General features: G+C 36.7%; 1 protein-coding gene across 1 annotated transcript in view; it reads right to left on the reverse strand.

Annotated features, from left to right (window-relative positions):
• Nucleotides 1-4,223: 4,223 nt before the first annotated feature.
• LOC138695028 (uncharacterized) overlaps nucleotides 4,224-21,757 on the reverse strand; it is a 67,795-nt gene continuing 50,261 nt past the window's right edge. Inside the window, exon 7 of the mRNA XM_069819391.1 lies at nucleotides 4,224-4,476. Within this exon, the coding sequence (XP_069675492.1) occupies nucleotides 4,224-4,476 (253 nt within the window). The remainder of the gene's footprint in view (nucleotides 4,477-21,757) is intronic.

Raw genomic sequence — 21,757 nt, forward strand, 5'->3', positions numbered from 1 at the left:
GTCCGGACAAAAGAGGACGTCTGGTCACCCTGATATAGATACGTAGTCACCATGTGTAGGGCTATCATTTGAAGTTAGTACAGGAGAAATGCAAGACAATAATCATACGACCGGTATCAAAGTGAAGTAATTTTCCACTGCAGCGATAGTCGGAAGCGCGTCATATACTTTTGTGGGCTAGCTATAAACAGCTGAAGAATGAAATAATACTATAGGTAAACCACGTGAAGAGTTGACTTTGATGGTACCACTTTCCTTAGCAGGTGTCGCTAAAACATGTTGCATGCTTTCCCGCATGGCAGAGGATCTCTTGCAGGTCGAAGCACACAGTGGTCATCAGTCATGACCGCATGTTGACTAGCTACGGGTATCACTTGTCATCGCTTAACAAATTTAACACTTCTGCGGATAGGACAAAAGACTTTTCATAAGAGAAATGAAGAGTGTTTGAGGAACAGCAGTGCTTGCAAATCTAGCTTTCAGGTAAAGCTCCCTGTGAAGCATACTTGAATAATGTCAAGGGAAAAATTGTTCCGGGGCCGGATATCGATCCCGAGACCTCTGGTTAAACGCACCAGCGCTCTACCGACTGAGCTGCCCAGGAACTTCACCCGACACTCTCTCAATTTTTCCACTTATATCCACACAGTGGGGTGACGAGACGCCAGAAACGCATATCGAGTGCACACAACTCTGTGTGTCTTGAAATTGTGATTTGCTGTTAACGTATCTACAGTAACGTATATATTATGCAAATCTACCTTTCAGGTAAAGCTACCTGTGAAGCAGATTTGAATAATTTCGAGGGAAAAATTGTTCCGGGGCCGGGTATCGATTCCGGGACCTGTGGTTGAACGCACCAGCGCTTGATTTTTGACAAGTTGACGGTTCAGAGCAATACTATTGTAACTAGCAATTGTAAAATTTTACAGTATGGCAAATTGAAAGTTTCAGTATTTACCGAAAATCATCATGGAGTCCAACAGCTATCAATTTTGCCTAGAACGACCTATTGTAGCCTATCATGGGTATTCAGTGTCGTACAGTGATTGCGTTTCTGGAAGTCTTTCCAGAGAGCAAGTGGTTAACGACGTTATTGCTGCAATTAATGTCACTTACGATCATATTTCATTGAAGTTACATGGTATCAGTGTCTAGTTACGAATATGGAAAGTTTTATTATGTAATTATGAATTCTTTATTGATGGTGGTAACAATCAGAATGAATAAATTGGATGTGTTGTTATTTCCGGTGATAAAACGCATCTTGACATTAGGATGACATCTTAATATTACCCCGATCCCTAGCTTTAAGAGCTGATTTTCTTGAGATTTATTGTACTTTACGTAAAACAGGATATTAGAAGTCACAAAAACAACCCCCTACTGAATAACAAAACAAGTAGTACAAACGAGAATGGAAGTAGGCCCTATCGTAGTGTCCCCCCACTTGTTTGGAGTAATTGCTCATTAGTCAGTACTAGAGACGAGAATTTCATGCACTATAAAATCCCAAAATATGCATGCATTCATGCACTATCAAACTATGAAATATGCACGATCAAGCGAAAAATACATTTTTGTCCCAAAGGTTATTTCACTTCACTTTTTCTTTTTTTTTGCACAGTTAACAACCTAACAACGTATCTAAAACGAACATAGCGAGCGAGAGCGGCAGTTAGTTTTGTTCATCTGTATTAGATACACTTTTTACCCGTTACCCATTTCAGCGAATGCTGACGACCATTGCTTTAGGTCTATCCCGAGTGTAGGAGGGAACGAGATATGTTTTCATTGTGAAATGCTTATGGACACAGATTGGTTAATGTACAGCTTCCTCTCTGCTACACTTATGAACCTGGACCAGTGAATGTCGGGACGCCAAAGGCAAGATCCGATTGCTCCTGGGGGTTTGCCCTGTGCACCTGATGACCACTAGGGAAAACGTGAGCCATCTATGTGGTATTTTAAGTGCTGTAGACTCACCCGTTGAATTCGTCTTATCTCGTCTCACTTCATAACACTTTATTTCATAACAAATATGGTTTAAAGTGTCGTATGAGTTCCGGTGATGACTGATGGAGATGATTAGCTAGATGTAGGCTATTGCTCTCTCTGTGCAACACTCACGAACATCTACGAACGTAGAAAGTCATAAATGCCTATGGTGAACAACTTAAAGATTAATTTTTGGCCCTACAGAATATATCTGTTATGGTAACAGTGATTATTAGGGGAGAAAAATTCGCTCCGGCTCCGGGAATCGAACCCGGTTCCTTGGTTCTACGTACCAAGTGCTCTAACCACAGCATCGGATCGAATCAACAAAGGGAAAAGCACTAGATGAGAGGGATTCGAGCCGGTGCTGTGGATTGAACTTCGGCATAGCTCAGTGGTTAGAGCACTTGGTACGTAGAACCAAGGACCCGCGTCCGATCCCCTGCGCCGAAGCGAATTTTTCTCTTTTAATAATCATTGTCAATGATGAAACCCGATTTCTCCCCGAATTTATATTTGATAGAAACTCCCTGAGTCGTCTTTTACCCTGTGTTATTTTTTCGGCTACATATCCACGCGTTGAGTTCTCGCTCAGTTTTTGCAGGGAATAGTAAAATAAATAAACCGCATTGTCGCAGTAAAGTTGTTTGAAATTAAGGTAAATATGAGATTAAGTTAATAGTGTTGGTGGATAAAGTTACGTAAAGGAAACCTAAACAACCTCTTCCTCCACTTTTGTTCTTTACAAGTATATCTATTATAGTCAACGTCCGGGGTCGTACCTTAGACTGCCTGGTGAAAAATTCACACTCTAGGATTGATTGTTAGATATATTTAAGCTATCGAATGTAGAATTTTCTTCATATACTAGACATTCACAATTCTAATTTTGTAAATAATTTTTAGCTAAGAGAGGAAATGTGAAACACTACTCTGTGATAAATTTTCGTAATGCATCCATCTAAGAAAGATATTTCTGTGCAGAACCACTGTAACATATAGTTACGAATATAAATACTTTAAAATGAAAATAAAGTTTCGCTTACGATTCGAATTCATAATGTAAAGTCTTTGACGATAAACGATTAATTACGTAAGGCTTGTTTGCTTTCAAATTTCGTATTATAGGGATTTTTTTATGAATTGTCCGAAATTTAGTTCACCAAATTGGGACTTCTCTTGGATAGCGTTTGATAAAAAACAGGCCTTCTATGTAGAATTTTCAGAAACAAAGAACTCCTATTATGTGCGTGCTAGGATCTTTGCCTGCATGCAAAATAACAGCATAGTTTCACGCAACACAAAAATACTTACTTTTTGTTATTTTCGTACGAGCTTTAGATAGGTATAAAAAGACTGCAAGCGCGCTTGAGGCGTGTAAATCTCTTTTAGACAAATTCAACTTTACATATCATACAGACAACTCGCCAGAAATTCTGACATGGAATAGACCTGACGTTTGTTGGAATCTAATGCTTCAAAAATAATTGTTCTTCAAGGAAAATTTCATACTTCTTAACAGATTTGAAGTTTCTATACATCAACAATTCTCGGAATGTGTTGATTAATAAATTTTAGAAACCACAGGCGCAAATCCTTCTGTGAGATGGAAAAGTTCTCGAGAACTGACCCGCTGGGGAACGTCTCTCCTTGAGTTATAAATCAAATAACGTCTTAGATGAAGACGCTGCGTCTTGGTTACCTCACGTCACAGGAATCCACCGAGGTACTTAAGGTTGAAATTGCATAGAAACCAAAGGTCATCTTAATGGTAAAATGCTTAACAAAGACGATTTATTTAAATGCATGATATTGTAAACTAGGCGACCCTGGTATACGCAGCAATTAAAGGAGTATGTCTGGTGTTGCGTGCAAACTGAAAAAATAATCTACTGTTTTATTTAATACATGTGAGCCTGCTGCAACCTCGTTCTTACGAGAATGGGTTTTATGTTAAGCTACAATAAGAGAGAAATAATACTTTGTAATCTTCGTCTGAAACTGTCAGGAACTGTGTGTGTTGTTGCCTATCGTAATCTGTATACTTTTATGCTGTTAAAAACAGGGTAATTCAAAATGTAAGATCAACCGGTGAGGAGATGATTCAGGGTGACATTTATAGCAGGAAAGTCCTTTGTCAGTTTTATTTATTTGCTACCGTTTTAGACTTACAACATGTCAGACATTTACTGACAACTAAGGCGACTTTACTAATTTACAGTACTTTATTGGAGCAGTTGCTCAAAATGTCCTCCGTTTGCACGCAAACATGCCTTGGCGCGTTCTCTTACTGCGCCGTGTACAAGATCGAACAGCCCGTTTCGTAGTCTGTTTGTTGCAGCTGCATTAATTCGCTGGAGCAGATGATCTCTGTCTGTAATATCCGTAACGTACACCTTTTCTTTCATAGAAGCCCATACAAAGAAGTCCAGAGGCGTTAAGTCAGGAGACCGTGCTGGCCAAGCAACATGACCTCCCCTGCATGTCTCAATATTCCGCATTTCTAAACATGTTGGTGCATTTTCTGTAGCTTCTCTGTTGATACTGAACTACAGGTCCTTCTGTAAGACTTGAGGGGTGGTTACGTTCCTCGCCTATGTCTTCCGTTACGCAATCACAGCATATCACGGTGTGTGTTCCATTGTCATTGAATCAATGGTGGAAATCATGCTTTGTAAACAAACCTAGATCAAAACAACTGACGGTAAATTAGTATTAATTGTAAGTATCATGAGATGTGAATTAACTGTTGTAACTCTGAAGCGGTTGGAAATAAATAAAACTTACAAAGAACTTTCCTGCCCTAAAATGTCGCCCTGAATCGTCTCACCGGTTGACCTTACCTTTTGAATCACCCTGTATGTGTAGATTATAGGCCTAAAACTAGAACATGGACTGATGATTCTACGTGATGGTGATGAAGTCTCTGGCTTAACATTTACCATTCTGGTATGGTTACTGTTATTAATATAGACGTTTCCGATTTTTTCTGTTTGCTACTATGCTACCTGAGGTCCAGTGTTCGCGAGTTCAAATCCATCCGAGCTTGATGGATTTTAAGACCAATAAAATGAGTATGATAAAAAAATCGTTAGATATAGGTATATTTTGTCGGTCAGTCCACGACGTAGGTGTGCAGGCCAACTAGTCTCTAAGTCAGTCCTCGCATCTTCAGTTAGTTGTGTGATTTATCCGTTTGATTAGAACCAGAGAAACGGCACATTGATTACGTAGCAGTTTATGATGTCGATCAATAAGACAGATTGGGTTCACCTGCAGGAGAGTAAGTAACTCCTCACTCACGCCATTAATAATTGAAAACACAGGCCTTCTTGTGTCGTTTTGCTCCAGGCTTATTATAATCGACTTTAGTTAATAATAATAATAATAATAATAATAATAATAATAATAGTGTGCGAAAATTCATTGAGGGTTAAAGGCTACCGGCCGACTACTGGTTTTACGTCCATATACCTCAGCAGAGGTGTACGATCATCCAACCAGTTGGGGGAAATTTATGATTAGCATAATGATCTTAAAGCATTTATAGCTGGCTCGCGGAACCCAGGATCCCCAAATTCATCACGATGTTGGGTGCGTATTGATCTCATGCACTGGCCGAAATTTTATGAGCAAATTTGAAGTGCTAATTCCGTAATACTAGTGCAAGATATGGCGCCTTAGACTACGACGGAAGGGCAAAAAACATTAGTTCCTCATATTAGAATTAGTTAATCAAATCCATCTATTGTGGTACGATTACGAACTTGTCTTCTTTCTTCCATTAATTTCTTTTTTACTAACTCTCTGCTGGCTTGTTCTGAAGAGTGATTTGAGATGTGCTTTATCGAATTTGGAATCGAATAGCAGAGCATTTGGTGAAGTCAAGCAATGGTACCCATCTCCTTTTTTTAATTGTAATATGAAGATATATGCATGAATCAAGAATTTTCTATGCCATTGTTGTTTTTCTTTGTAACACTCAGATCAAAGAAATCAAATTGTACATACCATATCACTAATACATTTATTTTTGTGCAAATTATTTTAAATTCAGATTAAAAAATTAAAATTACAAGCATTCTTTCTCCCTTCTTAAATTTTGTTGTTTGCATCTTTAGCACATAACATAATCTAAATGAATCAGTTATTTATACTATGCATTTGGAGAAAAAGGAAGTTAAGCCATTGAGGAGTGCTCAGAATTTCCAATACATACCAAGGGAGGTACAAGTTAATATAGTTTGAAATCCAATTATTTAACTCTATGTAATACTTACTTATAAATTGCTTTTAGAGAACGCGGAGGTTAATTGCCGCCCTCACATAAACCCGCCATCGGTCCCTATCCTGAGCAAGATTAATCCAGTCCTTAGTATCATATCCCACTTCCCTCAAATCCATTTTAATATTATCCTCCCATCTACGTTTCGGCCTCTCTAAAGGTCTATCTCCCTCCGGCCTCCCAACTAACACTCTGTATACATTTCTGGATTCACCCATACGTTCTACTTGCCCTGCCCATCTCAAACGTCTGGGTTTAATGTTCGTAATTATGTCAGGTGAAGAATACAATCCGTACAATTCTGCGTTGTGTAATTTTCTCCATTCTCCTGTAACTTCATCCCTCATAGCCCTAAATATTTTTCTAAGCAATTTATTCGCAGATACCTTAACTCTATGTAATAATATATAAAATTAGATACACAATCATTCTGTACGGAAATGGACACAGAACTCCAGATCTACTGTGAGTTCTGAAATTGTAGACCTGCCCTGGATCGCGTAACCCAACGTTACCAGTGTTCGAAACTTGCAGAGTAGAAAGCTGTTTACTACTGACAATTAGGCTACCGGTACTAAAAACTGCCGAAACTTCTTGAAATAATAAGTGTAACATTAAAATGATGTTTGTTTTCATCTCCATAATATTCGACTTGTAACTACCGTAAGTGACAACTCAGACAACTGAAACAAACGGTTGTTCTGTCACGGTTTTCAACTGCTGTCGCAACCGTAATGTCCTGTAAAGAAGTGGCACGAGCAAGGGGAAGTTTCCCTCTAATGGAGTCACGTCCCTTTCCTCGTGCTGTGGACGGAAAGACTTCATTAATGTAGTGTATTTTATGAGAATCCTAGATGACGGCATCTTGGCGCTTTGGTATAATTGCTTATTGGACTTATCTCTTGCATTTTATTTATCTTATAATTAAGCGCCGAATTCCTACGCTCAAGCCAATTCTGTCCCCATATTTCTATACTTCATAAACATCTAACTTGAGATTGCTACATAAAATACCCTATTTCAGTTTTAGAGCCTACGAGATAATGTCTGTTTCATTGTCATTTATTTATTTATATTTTCTATTTATATTCATTTTTTGCATGAAATTTCGCCCAGTATATGGGATCGGTGCCCACCCCACATCGTGATGCACTTGGGAAGCTACGATAGGTAGCAAAATGCGGCTACGAAAGCGAACTGTAACGGCTGGGAGGATCATCGTGCTAACCACACGATGTCTCCATTCTGGTTGGATGATCATCCACCTCTGCTTCGGCATGTGGACGTGAGGCCAGCAGCCGACTGGTCGGACATGGTCCTTCATGGGCTGTCATGCCTCGGATTATTTTATATTATTCATTTATTTAAACTTATTGAAGAAAATATCTGTTGATTTCAAGAAATAAGTAATCGAATCCTTCCGCCACTTCAGTTTACAGTGCATTTTAACCGTAGAAAGAGAGTGTGTACCTGATATTGTGTGAAATTGTTTTGCTATGCATTGTCATTCAAATTATGTGAAACATTTAATTGTTGTTTAGTCAACTGTCCGAAGACGGGTTTGAACCTCATAAGCAGGGAAAGGATTTATATGTAAATACATATTTACTTATAAAGTTAATATAATTTATATTTTGCATTATCTTTATGTTTCACAATGTGTAGGGTTGAAAAATCCTACTTTTATTTTCCATATTTTTCCATATTTTAGAGTTTAGTACATATTTTCGTTAATTTCCATATATTTTCCATATTTCATATAAAACAGTCCATATTATATTAGGTTTAACAATAAAACAAAACAAAATTCCATTAACTTTTAAAAATACATTTCAACAATAGAGATTTAAACACATGTTCAGTAATCCCTTTAACATCAGAGTTATTTGAAAATTAGCAGTCCTATCAACAATGGGAAAGTAAGTTACAAAACTGTATTAATTTAATTTAAAAATTTTAACAGACTTCAGTTGTGCAGCTCAACAGTTAAATGCCAGTCAGAGTACACATAGGTTCAGTTTTGTAAATCATACTATAAAGACGGTAAATATGCCAAAAGTACGTCATTCAGTCAATTTAAAATCAAAACTAACAAGTTACATTTCAGAATTTAAAGAAGATGGTTTATCAACTGACAATAAAATATTATTTTGTAATTTGTGTCAGTGTGCAGTATCATCTACACAAAAGTTCCTGGTGCAACAACACATTACAACTAGTAAACATCAGGCCAACAAACAACTAAATTCCAAGCAGAGACAATTGTTTTTAACACAACCAACAACATCGAATGTAAGATCTGAGTTTAACATCGACCTGTGCCGTTCTCTCATCTCTGCTGATATTCCTCTCTACAAACTAAAGAATAAGGTCTTCAGGGAATTCCTTGAAAAATATACTCAACATACAATCCCGGATGAGTCAACACTTAGGAAGACGTATGCTCCATCCATCTACGATGAGACAATACAGAAGATAAGAGATGAAATTAAAGATAGTTCAATTTGGGTTTCCATTGATGAGACTCCCGACAAAGAAGGTAGACTTGTTGGTAATGTAGTTATCGGTTTGTTAAGTGAACAATATTCTGAACGAATTCTTTTACATTGTGATGTTCTAGAAAAGTGCAATAACAAAACTATAGTTAAACTGTTCAACGAAGCTATGGGTATCCTGTGGCCAAAGGGTATTATGTAGCCTACGATAATGTGTTATTCTTTATTAGCGATGCTGCCCCTTATATGGTCAAAGCTGGACAAGCATTATCTGTTGTATATCCTAAATTGACTCATTTTACTTGTGTGGCGCATACATTTCATCGTGTGGCAGAAGTGGTCAGAGACAATTTCCCTAAAGTAGATTTGTTGATTTCATCAGTGAAAAAAGTATTTCTCAAAGCTCCCAGTAGAGTTAACGTGTTGAAAGAAATGTACCCTGAAATTCCATTGCCACCAAAGCCAATTTTAACTAGATGGGGTACATGGCTAGAAGCAGTTGAATATTATGCCGAACATATAGACTCTATTAACAATGTTCTCCTTGCATTGGACTCTGAAGATGCAGTCTCAATTGATACTGCGAAAACAGTTACCTGTGACATAAGTGTGAAGAATGACTTAGCTCACATTCAGCATACATTTTCATGCATCATAAAAACGCTCAAAAGTCTCCAAAATAGGCACCTTTCACTATCTGAAAGTTTTGAAATTATAAATAGTACTGTGGAACAACTGAATCGTGGTAGAGGTAAAGTTGCAGATGCAGTAAGAGCTAAGGTGGACACTGTACTTTCAAAAAACCCTGGATATGAAGAACTACAAAAGGTTGTTGCTGTGATGAGTGGTGAATCAACAGTGAAGATTAACTTGGACTTATCCCCAGCAGACATTGTGAAATTGAATTATGTACCAGTTACTTCTTGTGACGTCGAACGCTCTTTTAGTCAGTATAAATCTATCCTCAGAGACAATAGAAGAAGATTCACTTTTCAGCACTTGAAAGAAATGTTTGTAACCTATTGTTATGGTAACAGACAATAAAAATTGTGTTTTGTTGAAACTACATTGGAAGATAAGGTACGTCCATTATATTTTTTGTTTAGTTTGATTAAAATGTACCAATATTTAACGTACATAGTCATTTTTTTATAATTTTAAGTCCATATTTAATTCCATATTTTGGTAAAAATCCATATTTAATTCCATATTTTGGTAAAAATAACTACATATATATTTACATATTTCATATATTTTTAGTCCATATAAATCCGTTCCCTGCTCATAAGTAACACCGATAAGGCACCACTCATAAGGCAACTAGTCCAGGAGATAATGAGGTAGGGTGGCCAGTTCCATTCCCCATCCAATGCATACAGCTACATATTCCACTAATCAGACTTCAGATGCATACAAACAATTGTTCTTCCTCTGACACATATCGTCAAGCAAGATTTACTGCCTGATTATATATATATATATATATATATATATATATATATATATACATATTAGCCAGAACCTCAGTCGGAGGTGAAACATTTAGAAAATTGGATTAATTTACAGGACTCCTTAAAGAAATACTGAATGATTTTTATAATGAAATGCTCTATTCTACAGTAATCACTGAGTTTTTAATGTCTGATATGCTGCTAGCTTTATTATTTTTTCTTAAGAAAATATCTTAAAATTATAGCAAAACTCTTCGAGAATGTCTTACGTTACTTTCTACATCTAATAATCCGTGGCTTGTTTATAAAAGATAGACTATGTTAAAAAACTGCATCATCTGAAAATTGAGATTTAAATATTTAATAAGCACGAGATAGAGTAAGAGAGAAAAGACATTTTGTGTTTGTGGAACTCATTACATTGTTACGTTATCCTCCTGAAAAATAGAGAAATAAATAAAAAAAAGTTTCAGAGAACATTGTGGCTGTAGCCCATATGTTCTGCACTTCGATACGACGGAAATCGTGGAGAACAATTTTAGATTTTGTTATTATTATGTTTAAAATACGCGTTGTGATGTTTCTCATGGATCTACCGAGACGATCGTGAGAAGTTCCGAAATAAGATTACTCGTATATTCGTTATTCGTATTGTCCTGTGCTTTTAATATTCACACCATAGCATTTTAGCCTTAGGCCTATTCGTTATTACGCTTTCTACAAGTTCTACATAATTATTATAGTCGGCCGTCGAGGACAGGCCTAGTCAAGACGAAGCTTTGTTGTTGTATGCAGACTAAGGTCGTAAGTTAAAGTTCTACCTTGGAAAAGAATGTTTGTCCTTTCCAATGTTATACCCTGTGTTGTTGTAGAAGGAGGCTTTGCAGTTGTTCTAACTCTACGTTATAAAAACTCCGTCATACCTGTTTTACATGTAAGGTTGAAATTCCGTAAAGAGCAAGAGACTAAAATACCAAAACAAATGGAGAAAAAACTTGTGTAATTGTTAAAGCTCTAATGAGTAAACATACTGCATGTATGTTTTAACTACCTGGAAATACTTTTGTAAAGGAGTAAGGACGTTCTCACTTATTTTTATTTGTCGTGAAGAATGCCAAATTTAGCTATATATATAATATGTATATATATATATATATTTTTTTCTGCAGTAACATAAATGTAACTTGTATTTTTTACTTAAATTGTATAGTGGAGTATAATTTTTTCAAGGAATGAGCCATTTGTATTCTATTTGTAACACATCTTCAGTAACTGTAAAAATAAGTGTATCGTTTTGTGTTTATTTTGTCCACCGTATACTGTTCTCTTAAGGGGTTAGGTACAACTTACAGCAAGTAAAATTTTGGAAATATTCAACATTTTTTTCCTCCATTATTTTATCTTGTACAATAATGAAAACACTGTCCTTCTGCTATATGGAAAAAATATTTTTACGATTTAAAAATACATATATTTAGGCCTACATTTTTTTTTTTTCAAAATTCAGTTCACTATGCAGTAATGAAGCGTTTCCCTCATAACTCAAAAACTATCCAACATTCTGTGATGAAATTTTTTGTGTGTATTTATGCATGTCATATCTACAATATGATGCAAGTTCACTTCTCTGAATTTGATAAATTGTCTGATAAAAAGTAAATTCATTTAAAAATGTGGTCAATATCAGTATCTTCTTCTAACGCAAAATTAAAAAAAAATATTAAGGAATGTAGTTGAAAGAAAAATCATATTGTAAACATGAGTTTCACACCAATAAAATAAAAGCGAGAGAACTTGAAAAAGTTAACAAGTTTATGAGTTATGAGAGAAACGCTTCAACACTGCACAGTAAACTGCACTATTTTGAATTTTGAGAAAAATATATAAATATTTTTTTTTAATCGCAAAAAAATATTTTCTTCGTATACCAGGAGGACAGTGTTTTACATATACCAATTTTCATTATTGCACAAGGTACAGTAATGGAGGAAAAAAAATGTTGAATATTTCCAAAACTTTTACTGCTGTAAGCTGTACCTAACTCCTTAAAGTGACTGAGTAGCTTGAGAATTAAACGAATTGCTTTCCCAAAACACGCTGTGAAATGTTTCATAGAAAACAATTTTCGTCTCGAAAAGGAAGCAAAAACGAGCAAAATTGTATTAAACGTTTTTGTTTGAAATATCTCAAGAAATAACCCCCTGAAATTCATAACATTGCTTACTGTTCATCCAGTACTTTTCATTTAGCCTTACTTACTTACTGGCTTTTAAGGAACCCGGAGGTTCATTGCCGCCCTGACATAAGCCCTCCATAGGTCCTTATCCTGAGCAAGACCAATCCAGTCTCTATCATCATATCCCACCTCCCTCAAATCCATTATTCTCCCATCTACGTCTCGGCCTCCCCAAAGGTCTTTTTGCCCTCAGTCCTCCCAACTAACACTCTTTATGCATTTCTGAATTCGCCCATACGTGCTACATACCCTGCTCATCTCGAACGTCTGGATTTAATGTTCCTAATTATGTCTGGTGAAGAATACAATGCGTGCAGTTCTGTATTGTGTAACTTCATTATCCTGTAACTTCATCCCTCTTAGCCCCAAATATTTTCCTAAGCACCTTATTCTCAAAGACCCTTAACCTATGTTCCTCTCTCAAAGTGAGAGTCCAAATTTCACAACCATAAAGAACAATCGGTAATATAACTGTTTTATAAATTCTAACTTTCAGATTTTTTGACAGCAGACTGGATGGTAAAAACTTCTCAACCGAATAATAATAGGCATTTCCCATATTTATTCTGCGTTTAATTTCCTCCCGAGTATCATTTATATTTGTTACTGTTGCTCCCAGGTATTTGAATTTTTCCACCTCTTCAAAGGATAAATTTCCAATTTTTATATTTCCATGTCGTACAGTATATCATATACTTTATCTTTTCGGGATTGACTTCCAAACCTATTTTTTTACTTGCTTCAAGTTTACTTGCTTCAAGTAATCGTTTGTGGAGTTTCTCCTAACATATTCACGTCATCGGCATAGACAAGCAACTGATTCAATATCAAACCCTCTCTGTTAACCTGGACTTTCCTAATGGCATACTCTAGAGCAAAGTTAAAAAGTAAAGGTGATAGTGCATCTCCTTGCTTTAGCCCGCAGTGAATTGTTAACGCATCTGACAGAAACTGACCTATACGGACTCTGCTGTACGTTTCACTGAGACACATTTTAATTGATCGAACGAATTTCTTGGGAATGCCAAATTACTTTTTATTTTGTCTACGATATATAAAATAAGTTAATAGAAAAGAGTTTCACATTTGCCATCGATCGCATTTTAATGCTTTTCTGATACTTGGAAAGACCGAGGAAAACGAAGAAAACCGTAGCTGGAATCTCCGATCTCACTATTCGCTGTGGACACTTGACTACCCCTGCATTCTTGCCATAACGATGTGAGCACGGGCGCAGTGTAGGATTATAAAATCATTACAGTTAAGAAGCGGCGCAGCGAAAGGGCTTTTCTGAAAACGTTAGGTAAAATATCCGACGTGCGCCGGCGGTTGTTCTTGGGCGTATTAATAGTCACCGGGGAGCCGTTATTAAAGAGCGCTCAGGATTCTTCTTATTACACCACAATGAATAAAACATTTCCCACATTAGTGCCAGCTCCGTGTGTTGTATATGCCACCGCGGTGCTGCGGTCAACGCTCCAGGCCGTGATAACTACGGGAGCTCACATTTATGGTTCCAGGTGCCTTATATTTATTTTAATGTTCTCTGTTTATTATTGCGAACCCGTTAAACCCCGGTGCAGCGGCATATGATACGTGTTGATTACTTACACTCAAGGACAGAAAATCCCGGACAGCTTTATAATGTGATAATATTTTGCAGAAATACTCATTTCTGTCTACAGCGAGTGTTTTTAATATCGTTCTCTTCTCCTCTAAACACTTTCACGTCCATCAAATGAGTGCAGATGAAAACGGCCTTAACTCTGCCAGGGAAAATAAAATTATTATTATTATTATTATTATTATTATTATTATTATTATTATTATTATTATTGAATTTGGTATTCCTAAGAAACTAGTTCGATTAATTAAAATGTGTCTCAGTGAAACGTACAGCAGAGTTCGTGTAGGTCAGTTTCTGTCAGATGTGTTTCCAATTCACTGTGGGCTAAAGCAAGGAGATGCACTATCACCTTTACTTTTTAACTTTGCTCTGGAGTATGCCATTAGGAAAGTCCAGGATAACAGAGAGGGTTTGGAATTGAACGGGTTACATCAGCTCCTTGTCTATGCGGATGACGTGAATATGTTGGGAGTAAATCCACAAACGATTGGAGATAACACGGGAATTTTACTGGAAGCAAGTAAAGAGATAGGTTTGGAAGTAAATCCCGAAAAGACAAAGTGTATGATTACATCTCGTGACGAGAATATTGTACGAAATGGAAATATAAAAATTGGAAATTTTTCTTTTGAAGAGTTGGAGAAGTTTAAAAATCTTGGAGCAACAGTAACAAATATAAATGATACTCGGGAGGAAATTAAACACAGAATAAATATAGGAAATGCATGTTATTATTCGGTTGAGAAGCTTTTATCATCCAGTTTGCTGTCAAAAAATCTGAAAGTTAGAATTTATAAAACAGTTATATTACCGGTTGTTCTGTATGGTTGTGAAACTTGGACTCTCACTTTGAGAGAGGAACATAGGTTAAGGGTGTTTGAGAATAAGGTTCTTAGGAAAATATTTGGGGTTAAGAGGGATGAAGTTACAGGAGAATGTAGAAAGTTACACAACACAGAACTGCACGCATTGTATTCTTCACCTGACATTATTAGGAACATTAAACTCAGACGTTTGAGAATAAGGTGCTAAGGAAAATATTTGGGGCTAAGCGGGATGAAGTTACAGGAGAATGGAGAAAGTTACACAACACAGAACTGCACGCATTGTATTCTTCACCTGACATAATTAGGAAAATATTTGGGGCTAAGAAGGATGAAGTTACAGGAGAATGGAGAAAGTTACACAACACAGAACTGCACGCATTGTATTCTTCACCTGACATTATTAGGAACATTAAACTCAGACGTTTGAGAATAAGGTGCTAAGGAAAATATTTGGGGCTAAGCGGAATGAAGTTACAGGAGAATGGAGAAAGTTACACAACACAGAACTGCACGCATTGTATTCTTCACCTGACATAATTAGGAACATTAAATCCAGACGTTTGAGATGGGCAGGGCATGTAGCACGTATGGGCGAATCCAGAAATGCATATAGAGTGTTAGTTGGGAGACCGGAGGGAAAAAGACCTTTAGGGAGGCCGAGACGTAGATAGGAGGATAATATTAAAATGGATTTGAGGGAGGTGGGGTATGATGATAGAGACTGGATTAATCTTGCACAGGATAGGGACCGCTGGCGGGCTTATGTGAGGGCGGCAATGAACCTTCGGGTTTCTTAAAAGCCATTTGTAAGTAAGTATGTAAGTAAACTCAGACGTTTGAGATAGGCAGGGCATGTAGCATGTATGGACGAATCCAGAAATGCATATAGAGTGTTAGTTGGAAGGCCGGAGGGAAAAAGACCTTTGGGGAGGCCGAGACGTAGATGGGAAGATAATATTAAAATGGATTTGAGGGAGGTGGGATATGATGATAGAGAATGGATTAATCTTGCTCGGGATAGGGACCAATGGCGGGCTTATGTGAGGGCGGCAATGAACTTCAGGGTTCCTTAAAAGCCAATAAGTAACTATTATTATTATTATTATTATTATTATTATTATTATTATTATTATTATTATTATTGTGATATTAAAGAAATATGGATTTATTGCTTATGAATAGAGACGAGAATTCCATGCTCTATAAAATCCCAAAATATGCATGCATTCATGCACTATGAAACTATGAAACATGCTCGATCAGGCGAAAAAGACACTAAAATATGTACTTTAATTTTTGTTCCAAATTTCTTATTTCACTTCACTTTTTTTTTTCTTTTTGTTGCACAGTTAACAACTAACAACATTTATAAATTGGTTTCTGAGATTCCTGCCCTTGTAAGTCAATGTGTTTTTGTGGGCATCGCAAGAAATTATGGGTGCAAACTTGAATGAATCTTCCTCTGTGATTTAGGTATTTTTTCTTCTCCTTCTTCAATTCTGGTTCCTGGAGCTAAAATAAGGGACATAAAAATCGAGAAAATGTGTCCACTGAAAACCATTAAAAATGCATTTAAACTGAATATAATGCACAGCGTGAGAATAAATTACTTCCCTGATTACGAAAATTGTTTGTGGACAAACGATTGAAGATAGAAAGTTTTTAATTATACGAGTATATGGTGAAACTCTCCAAGTTTTTAAACATACCTTATAGGTGCTCGATATGGGGTCCCCTTGTAACCCTGCAGACATCAAGCCGGTAGTTCAATTCGTCCCACACATGGCTAAGTGTATCCATATCGATTTCAGCGATGGCATTGATGATGCGAGCGCGTAGCTCTGGCAGATTTTCCGATAATGGAGATACAAAAACAGAATCTTTAACATACCCTCACAGGTAGAAATCACACGGTGTTAAGTCAGGGGAACGTTGGGGCCAGGACAAGAGCTGCATGTTTTCTCTCCCCGCGCGACCAATCGATCTGTTTGGCATTCGGTCGTTCAGGAATGCCCGGACTTCGTTGTGGAAGTGAACTGGGGAGACGACATGCAGCTCTTGTCCTAGCCTCCACGTTCCCCTGACTTAACACCGTGTGACTTCTACCTATGGGGGTATGTTAAAGACTCTGTTTTTGTACCTCCATTACCGGAAAATCTGCCAGAGCTACGCTTCCGCATCATCAACGCCATCACTGCAATCGATATGGATACACTTAGTCGTGTGTGGGACGAATTTAACTACCGACTTCATGTCTGCAGGGCACAAGGGGAACCCATATCGAGCATTCGAACACTTAGCGCGTGTAGCCGCGAAACCAGGTGGCCCGGGGTCGATTCCCGGTGGGGCAAGTTACCTGGTTGAGGTTTTTTCCAGGGTTTTCCCTGAACCCAATATAAGAAAATGCTGGGTAACTTTCGGTGTTGGACCCCGGACTGATTTCACCGGCATTATCACCTTCATCTCATTCAGACGCTAAATAACCTAAGCTGTTGATAAAGCTTCGTAAAATAACCTTATATATATATATATATATATATATATATATATATATATATATATATATATATATCGAGCACCTATAAGATATGTTTAAAAACTTGGAGAGTTTATCCATACATTCGTATATTTAAAAATGTTTTACTTTCAATCGTTTGTCCACAAATAATTTTCGTAATCAGGGAAGTCATTTATACTCACGCTGTATATTAAATGCATGATTAAGTTTAAAATTGAATAAATACGCATTATGCATGTTTTTATCCCCAAAAAAGCCAAAATATGCAAATATGCACGGGAAAAGTACACATATTTGGAACTGGAAAGTAATTAAATGGGTAAGTACTAAGTTTGAACTGTGTCCTAAGTTCCTATAAAAATATGGATTTGCATGGAATTCTCGCCTCTACTTATGAAGTTTAATGTTTCGAAACGAGAACGCAGAATTTGTAATAGGACTCGCTCCGATTTGAATAATAGCGAAGGAAATATATGTTAACATAATTCTGTTAAATACTTGCATTAACTATATATTTTATAAAAATGGCTAGAGTAGAAACTATACGAAGTAGTAATATAAGACAATAAATATGGCATATGCTGGTTACACGTCTATCACCATTATACAAGCACAGGTCTAGACAAAACAAAGGGTTCTTTGCTATAGATTTTCGAGTCTTTTTGTACTTAAAGCCGTCAGTTATAAAGCATGATCTTTAAAGAACCACTTGAAAGGAGTTTCGAAGAGTTTGAGAAGGAAATAAAAGGCTGGCATGGGGAACTTCGAGCGCCCACGCAGAAAGATGAGAGTGAAGGTATTCCAATTTGTGGCTTCTCTGAAATGAACACACCGCGAAAACCAACTTCATCGCCAAGGCTCGTCGTTCCTTAACAATGTCTAACACCATACGCTCTGCACGAGGATGTCACCGCATTGATAAATTGCAGGCTGTGCCAGGCAATTTGAGCGCCACGGGACTTTTTAATAAATCCCTTCTTAGAAAACGACGCTCCCGCGCGCTCCTGAATGGAATATTTCCACTCCGCCTCCCAGATGCACCGGCTTCCAAAAAGGTGGATCTGTATCACAGTTCCTACACACCATTCGCTTTATATGCCCAACGGACCACGTTACACTGCTACAGTATAAGTTCTGAATCCTATGTTCAAATCTTGCTTCGAATGTATCAAACAAAACTTACAGAATTTGTTATATAAATGTACACTGTAGATCAATTTCTTCAGAGCTCTAGGCAGCATTTCGATCCGAGTTGTTACCGGCTTAGCTCACGCGATAGTTTGTCTGCTAATCCTGAACTGCGATCGAGATTGGGTTCTGTTCTCGCTTTAGATCAGGCATGGAGAAAATGTGACTCGCGAGCACATTGTGGCTCGCAATGATAGCTATGCATTTCTCTTGCTTCCTACCTCCCCCAACCCCCCACCCTCTCGCTCACTGGAGTCAAACTCCGTTCCGTTTGTATTTGTCTCTCACCTGCGAGTGGCGTATCGTCGCAATGTCTCTCTCGAAACCATGTATCTCTATAAAAACTAAAGTTTTAAGTAGGATGGGAGGACGCATTTTTTACTGCCAATATGATGAGAATATTGAATGTATGATTTGTTCGCAAGTATTACGAGGAAAACTGTTGTATAACATAAAACGGCATTATACTACATGTCACTCATGAAACATTACGGGCCGTATTCATAGACATTCTTAGCGCGGGCTTTCGGTGGATGATCAGCGAACTAACGTTTTTCGTATTTATAAACCAGTGTCAGCGATATGATATGATATGATATGATATGATATGATATGATATGATATGATATGATATGATATGATATGATATGATATGAATCCTGTTTAGCACGCTCGTAGCCCGGGCTAGCGAAATGTCTATGAATAGCACCCTAAAAACTTAAGTGTTGTTATTATTGTTATTACTATTATTATTATTATTATTATTATTATTATTATTATTATTATTATCTCTGTATATCTATCCTTTTTCAGCAGATGTACGAACGATGCGGTTAGATCTTCAATTTAAACTCACAGATTTACAATGTAATGTTAAATGAAAGCTAGATGCAAGGACTTGACAATGTTGAACTTTTCAAATCTTTGCCAAAAAATAAATACCCTAAGCTTCGTTCTTTCGCTTGCTCTGTTGAAGCCATGTTCGCTACAACTTACGTTTGTGAAAAATTATCTGCAACAATGAAAATAATAAAAACCAAATTTAGATCACGACTGACAGATAAATACCTTCGTGATCAACTACGACTGGCAGTAAGTGACATAATTCCTGATTTTGAAACTCTGTCGCAGAGACATTCCGAAGACAATTAATTTTAGGTTGTGATAATGTGTTCTGTGTTTTCTTGTTCATTTCTTTCTTCGTTACACGTACTAAACTTTAGTTTGTAGCCTTGTACTGTATAAAATTATATTTAAGTGCTTGACATAAGGAAAATGAATATCCGTTAATAATATATATTATTTTATATATTCTCCGTTCCATTACTCTTTCATCTTTCATCCGTTAGTAAGTCAGACAGTTGCTTCATTTCCCCTTCGGGTGTCCGCCTGCCTCCATAGGTGCTATGCATGTTGCAGGTTACACAGTGACTCGGCGCACGATCACATTTTCGCCACGGCTGCTTTAGATTATTACCTGCTATTATTTTGTCAGGTGTTTTCCCAACTGTAAGTTGAATTTCAGGTAATCCCTGGCAAATCTTCGGCCTCATCTCGCTAAATACCATCAATCACCAATTCCATCGACAGTAAATAACCTAGTAGCTGATGCAGCGTCGTTAAATAACAATAGATTGATCCTGTCAGTAAAGTGATATATTAAGAAGTCTAAAAGCATGAGTTCAACCTGGACGAAATATGGATTTTTTGAGTCGTTATCTACGCAGGCTCTTACAAAGTTGAGTAGGGCTGCTAAGTTTTCTCTGGTGGTAAAGGATGGCCGGGAAGTAGTGTTGACCACATTTACTTTTAGTGTCGGGATCCAGAAAGCATGGTATCTCTACTCCTTACGTTCAGTAAGTCTCAATGACGCCTAGACGAACACTTGAAAAACTCCTGATTTTAGCCAAGTAAAGGAACTGATACTCATTTGTCAGGAGACAAAATGACGTCCGTCAGGTATCGAATGTCCTGGCTTGTAATCTCCATACTAAGTGAGATATTTTTGGCTCTCTTTAGAAAAGGAATTGTTGTCAAATGCGAATATTATAGTAACCATAACGTTAAGGGTTAGGTATAGCTTACAGCAGTAAAATTTTTGGAAATATTCAACATTTTTTTCTCCATTACTGTATCTTGTACAATAATGAAAATTGGTATGTGTAAAGCACTATCGTTCTGCTATATGAAAAAAAAATATTTTTACGATTAAAAAAATTATATATATATATATATATATATATATATATATTTTTTTTTCAAAATTCATAATGGTGGCAGTTTACTGTGCAGTGATGAAGCGTTTCCCTCATAACTCATAAATTTGTTAACTTTTTCATGTTCTCTCTCTCTTTTATTTTATTGCTGAAACTCATGTTTACAATATCATGCTCTTTCACCTACATTCCTGAATAAATAATATATTTTTTAATTTTGTGTTAGACGAAACTACTGATATTTGACCATTTTTTAAATGAATTTATTTTTTATCAGACAATCTATCAAAGGTATAGAAGTGATCTTGCATCATACTGTAGATATGACATGCATAAATACACACAAAAAATGTCATCACAGAAGGTAGTTGGATAGTTTTTGAGTTATGTGGGAAACGCTTCATCACTGCACGGTGAACTGAATTTTGAAAAGAAAAATGTAAATAATATTTCTAAATCGTAAAAATATTTTTTTTTTCATACAGCAGAAGGACAGTGTTTACACATACTAATTTTCATTATTGTGCAAGATACAGTAATGGAGGAAAAAAATGTTGAATATTTCCTAAATTTTACTGCTGTAAGCTATACCTAACCCCTTAAAGAAAATTGGTTATTGATCCTGTGACCGGATATTTCACACCACACTGCAACTTTTTCTGGAAGTGTTGTCTCTTTGTACACCAGGATTTTCTGACGCTCATTCCCTTGTGTTTTGCGAATTTACATAGCCTGAGATATGAATAGTTGTGTACCTACAATGAATATTATAACGATGTATCGAAGAAAATCTGCCATCTGCCGATATCCACTCGTGATTTCGCGTATCATTTCATGTACTTATAATTTAAAAGTCATCTATGTACGTAGAGTTATAGCTAATTAAAAACTGGGATATCGCGCTGAAAAACACTAG

Source organism: Periplaneta americana, chromosome 1, assembly GCF_040183065.1.
Source record: "Periplaneta americana isolate PAMFEO1 chromosome 1, P.americana_PAMFEO1_priV1, whole genome shotgun sequence".
NCBI lineage: Eukaryota > Metazoa > Arthropoda > Insecta > Blattodea > Blattidae > Periplaneta > Periplaneta americana.